Source organism: Engystomops pustulosus, chromosome 1 (genome assembly GCF_040894005.1).
Source record: "Engystomops pustulosus chromosome 1, aEngPut4.maternal, whole genome shotgun sequence".
Classification (NCBI taxonomy): domain Eukaryota; kingdom Metazoa; phylum Chordata; class Amphibia; order Anura; family Leptodactylidae; genus Engystomops; species Engystomops pustulosus.
In genome coordinates this window covers 177449635-177455634 of record NC_092411.1, presented here as the reverse complement: position 1 = coordinate 177455634, position 6000 = coordinate 177449635, and the positions used below count along the sequence as shown (strand labels likewise).

At 40.7% G+C, this 6000-nt stretch overlaps 1 protein-coding gene across 6 annotated transcripts in view; it reads right to left on the bottom strand.

Moving 5' to 3' along the window:
• Positions 1-289: 289 nt before the first annotated feature.
• Positions 290-6000, bottom strand: part of APTX (aprataxin) — a 21136-nt gene continuing 15425 nt past the window's right edge. For all 6 annotated transcript variants that reach the window (XM_072113963.1, XM_072113960.1, XM_072113959.1 and 3 more), the window contains exons 5-8: positions 5385-5447; positions 4523-4749; positions 3142-3245; positions 290-654 (exon numbers count right to left, since the gene is read on the bottom strand). In XM_072113963.1, the coding sequence (XP_071970064.1) occupies positions 503-654; positions 3142-3245; positions 4523-4749; positions 5385-5447 (546 nt within the window). In that variant the 3' untranslated portion in view covers positions 290-502. The remainder of the gene's footprint in view (positions 655-3141; positions 3246-4522; positions 4750-5384; positions 5448-6000) is intronic.

Below are 6000 nucleotides of genomic sequence, written 5' to 3'. Positions count from 1 at the left end.
CCATTTTCAATTTCACCTTTTTTCATAAATAAATGCTAAATATATCAACCAAATTTTCCCACTGACTTGAAGTACAAAATGTCACGGTAAAACAAACTCAAAAACACTTAAGTTAAAGAGTGCTTAAGTTATTACTGGATAAAGGGACACATGCAGTTTTTGAAAAATAGAGCTTGGTCACTAAGGGGTTAAAAGATTATAAAGGGAAAGCAAAATGGTGAATGTAGCTCAGCATTGGTTGTTTGGTTTATATCACAACTCTGCTATGGATTGAAGGTGTACTCTCCCATTGATAAAGAGTTTTCTATAAAACTGTGCTTTATTTACAGGTGTTTAATTACAGAAAGCACCATTCCAGTTACATTTATTTTAGTATCTTGTATAAACCAAAATGAATCCAATATTTTTCCAAACAACAACAACTCACAGTAAATTGAGAACATTTAAATCCAGGAGTCATTATGCAGCAAAAACAATATATTGCCATGTAGTCAGCCCTGCATTAGGTCCAGTGTCTCTTTAAATGCTCCTTTAGCTGAGGGATAGTGGCTTGCTGTACTTTGCACACATTACACTGGAGAGAAGTCTTCAGAAGTTCTGTGGCTCCATCTTTTACTGTCACTTTCCCCTGTAATTTTACCATATCCATAACCTCTGAGGGAAGAAAGTTTAAACGTGTTAATATAGTATGAATTAATACAAAAGGAAGACATCATATGCAATTGAAATATCCTTAGTATGAGACATAAGAACATGTTGTAAATAACCGTAATTGAGGTCACCAATATTGGCACATTACAAGAACATGTGGTGTAAAAAGCAAGACAAATTGAAATGTAAAGTGTATGTGCAGTACTGACAATGATATATATAGAGCATATATGGCAGCTAACTTCTGTCACAGACGTTATTGCAGAATACTCCCCTCCAGACTGTTCTCTGTTCTTGTCAATTACTTAAGGCCCTCTCCCCAGGCCTCCCAGCCCTCTTTGTCTACCTCTAGGGACCTATGACATCTGTATTGCAGGTTTGTATTTTAATTAACTTCATGAAAAAAGTCTGGGACTATATGACCAAACAACGAGTTGTCATCAATTTCTAATTACCATATATACTCGAGTATAAGCCGATATCCCTAATTTTACCACCAAAAACTGGGAAAAACCGATTGACTCGAGTATAAACCGAGAGTGGGAAATGCATTGGTCACAGCCTCCCAGAATATAGCCAGCCAGCAGTAGTATAAAGTCAACCCCCTTGAGTATACAGCCAGGCCCAGCACATAAAAAATAAACTTACAGCTTCTCTTCTTTCTTCTCTCTGCTGTAACAGCCGGCAGAGGTACAGCCATGTGCTCTGCCGATCGGCGCACACTATGACGTTATCAGTGGCGACACTGCCGCATCATATTGTGCACTGTTTTTTTTGTGCTGAAAAACTCTTGCTTATACACGAGTATACAAGGTAATAGCCATGCAGCAGGGGTTCCTATCTTGTGCAGGGAGGCACTAGCCAGATGGCTTCAATTACCTTGACTATTTAGATCTTAAAGGGAACCTGTCATGAGATTTTAGGCACACAAGCCGTCAACAACCTCTTATGAAGGATAGTGAGGTGATCACAACCATGTTCTTCTGTCTCTGAGGTCATTGGTATGCTGCAAATAATCATGGTGGCCTACCCCTACTGGCTTAATTTGTGTTCCATATGCCAGGTACATCTTCACAAGTCGGAGCTGCAGCTGCTTAAAGTGACTTATGATGATGTACCTATCGTATGGGGCATTAATCAAGCCGAGAAGGGGACAAGCCAACATGACTCTTTGCTGCATATAAAGAGACAGAAAAGTTATTTTTTTACATGCAACCCTGAATCTCTTAAAAAATGTATCATTAATGTCACTTCAATATAAGAGGTTGTTGGCAGCTAAAATTCTTACGACGGGCACCCTTTCAGATCAAAATAGTAAGGGATACGGCTTTGCCATCAAGGTAAGTGGAGTTATCCAGCTGGAGGTTCCCACTGTGGCCATCCTAAAAATGATGCTGCAGGCCTTCTGGGGTTGGCCTTTCAATGACTCTGAGGCAGAAACCTACCAAGGCTGTCACAGATCGAAATGTGGAGTTAATGAAATATCTTTAAAAAGTTGAAATCCCTGCCAAATATGCCCGAGGGCAATATCCAACATGGTGTTAAAGGGAACCTACCACCACAAATCTACCTATAAAGGTAGATCGGGTGGTAGGTGGATCAATGGGACGTGAGGATAGCCCTTTTAAGGGCTAATCCTCACGTCCCCGCACTTTTTTAGTAACTTTTATCAAACTTTTATGCAAATTTTATTATGCGGCTACTTTGGCGTGGAGTATCCGCATCTGAGATTACATGGCACTGCTACTCCACGCCCTGGTAGCCTCTTTTCTCCTCCTACTCACCATCTTCGGCGCACAGCTGCTCGTAGCTGCGCGCCCTCGTCCGACGATCCTGCAGTCTGCGCAGTGTGACCTTCTTGTACAGTCTTGGCATCCTTCAAGCCAAGGATTTCTCTCTCTGGCTTAGGCTACATGCACACCTCCGTGTGCCCACCGCACCATAGCACGGCAGCACGGGGAGAGGAGGAGGAGGTGGTGAGCGCCGCTCACCTCTGCCCCTCTCCATAGGAAAGTATGGGCAACGGCGCCGTAATACGGGAAAAGATAGGACACGTCATCTTTTCCCCGGCTACGGTGCCGCACCGTACCGCTCCCGTACGATGCCGTCAGCCCATAGAAGTGTATGGGGGACGTATATAGGCCGTACATACGTCGGCCGTATATACGTCCCCCATACATGAGTGTGAATGTAGCCTTACTTTGTGTCCCGTATGCCAGGTACGTTTTCCCAAATATGAGAGACAAATCCTTGCCTGGCTATTCCCTACTGACTGGTCATTTGTACTCAGCTTTTAAAGATCAATTTCTTTCTAAAGCTAAATCTCCTCAAATACGGAATGACATCATTGTCTTCTTGAGACTGTCCACATAACAAATAAGGTGGTGTAATGAGTGATGGCAACCACGGCCACTTGTTATAGAAACCTAATAATCACAAAATAATATCAACTTATGCAAGACAAAACGCAGGCAACTTATCATTCCCTACCTTTAGAGTTCACAAAATAATCGGTAGTGAACGAGTTCCAATGTTTCTTGTTTTTAAGGCAGGGAGAATCAAAATCTTGACTGATGACATGCAAATGAATATGACTAAAATAAAAACATAAATGCAGTAATACGTACTATATTACAGTAATAAACAACATTGATTGAAAAAAGGGGGGGGATATAAACAAAATGCATATATATTCAACAAAGGTGTTGCACACCAAAGCTTTGCTGCAAATGGAATAAACTTCACTTGAACTAGTCAACAATGTTTGGAGTGCTGGTCCATTCAAGTGGTATTCATTGTACAGCCATTTGAGTAATATGTGTTTCATGATTTTCACGAAGATGGAAAACAGATATTGGTTCAAGGAATTTAAACATGGGCCAACATTAGTTCATGGTGAGGAGCAACCAAGACACCCGACAGACGTGGTTACCAAGGAAATCATTCAAAAAGTCCACGACATGATGCTCCCTGATCGACAAACGAAAGTGCGCGAAGTAGCAGAGGCCGTAGGTGTGTCGACCGAAATGGCAATTAATATCTTACATGATAAGTTGCAGATGAAAATTGACGGCCCGATGGGTGCCGCGATTGCTCATGGTATACAGCATGGTGATGCGGCTGTTAACTTCAAAGCAGTGTTTGGAGCAATTTAAGCGAGATCCGAAGGCGTTTTTGCACAGAGTTGTCACCGTGGATTAAACCTGGATTCATCATTACACACCAGAAACTAAGCAACAATCAAAACAATGGATATCTCCTGAAGAATGTGCTCCAAAGAAGGCGAAGACGGTCCCATCGGCTGGAAAGGTCATGGCAACAATTTTTTGGGATGTGAACGACGTCATCGGCACAGATTTTTTTTTTAGAAAAAAGAAGAACGATCACTGGACAATACAACAGCGAGTTATTGGACCGCTTCGACAAAAAATTGAAGGAGACATGGCCGCATTTGGCGAATAAGAATGTGCTGTTTCAACACTATAATCTCATATATATATGTCACATGCATTCCACAGGATAGGGGATAACAAGGTGATTGTTTAGAGTCCGCCTGCTGGGACCCCTCCCTATGATCACGAGGATGGGACTCCAAACTCCTCAGAGAATGGGGATCCACTCTAAAGGGTGTGGATAAGAGATCGCTTCATAAGCTGGGATAACCCCTTTAAGACCTCACACAGCAACTTCAACAAGAAAATCGGAGAAAACAACGATGCATAAAAATAACATGTGCAAAAGTAAAATTTGTTATTGCTGTAATCATATGCTGAAGGGGAAATTTTTTCAAAAAATGTTTTTTCCCTATGTGTCACTCAAGAGATTTGTCAGTAATCAGCCTTATTTATGGTGGAGATGGAAGCAGTCTTACCTCATGCTGGGAATAGCATGGTAGCCTAGCCTGAATGGTGCTTTGCTGTCAGCCGAATGCTTCTGAGCGACCTTCTCTCCCACTGCATGCATGTGCTGCAACAGCTCCAGATGTTCTGTACGCAGCATCTTGAGGCTAGAGATAGACTGCCATGGTAAAACCAACCAATGGTAGCGGGCCTTGGGGTATTTATCCTTTATCACCACCACTTTGTCATCTTTGAAAACCTGTGTAACATAAAAATAAAAAGTTACCAATATTGTGGCATGTAAAAATGTTGAATATTATAATGGAATCAACAAATATTATAGGTTCTCAACCTTTCAGATACAACACATAAACCTACCAAATTAGTGCATAAAAAGAGGACTCAAAGATAGCACCATAAAATTCATTTTTATTAATTACATCTTAAAAAAGGGAATGCACAAACTCAGAATGGGTGCTGGGAAATGGAGACATATCAGATGTATATTTGTATTTAATAAATGTATATATATACTACCTTAGGAAAATAGGTATCTGGTGTCCAATATACTATAAGCAGAGCACACTACTAATGCATAGACAATACCAGAAGTGCAATGACAAGCATTACCAGGATTAAACAACAGTGACAATTTGGAGAGCGAGACCACTGCCCGGCACCCTCTCCGTTTCAGTCTGTTGACCTTATTAGTATAGGGAGTAACTTTATATTGCATGGAATATTAAATGGGGCTTCTAGTAAGTCAATTTTTTTTGTACAGTTCTGTAAACTGAGAAACATAAAAAAAAGTTATTGCTTTTGGAGTGTAGCCAAAAAGTCCTATTTTCTTATGGGGTCAAGGAAATTGTTTTAAAGTATCCCTATGAGTGATACCTGCATATTTGGATCCTGCATGGAAACCTTTAATCCTTGACTCCAGTGTCCTTGGCCTTTATCCTATGCCGTAAACAAGAAATACAGATTAGAACAAAAAAATAGGAACCAAAAGCAATGAAACCAAAATAACCTCTGTGACATCCTTAGAATTGAGCCAACCAGATTTTGATAAGTTTCATGATTAAAAATGGAGTGAGAAACTTTGTCCCCAAGATGAATCACTTATGGAGATTGGAGGGTTCTATTGCACCTATAACTGTTACAATGGTGGTATTGTAAAGAGGAGATTCCTATCTTTAAATCAGGACTGTGCAAAAGAGAAAACAAAGCAGAGACACAGGCAGATAAAGACAGATTTGAAAATTAGTTCTTTATCTGTAGCTTGCATTCGCAACTATGTCTCAGATTCTGTAGCTCATGGGACCCCAATTCTGATGCGATCTGAAAGATGAGATTCCTTGCTTAAATATGACGCACAAGCATGGTTCAGCAAATCAGATAGTACTCAAGATAGAGTCATCTGAAGTAGCAAAGTTGCAACATACAGAAGGCAATTCTAGAAAAATATTTTATATCCTACCCGGGGGGCTGGTGCTTTAGTGATATAAATGCT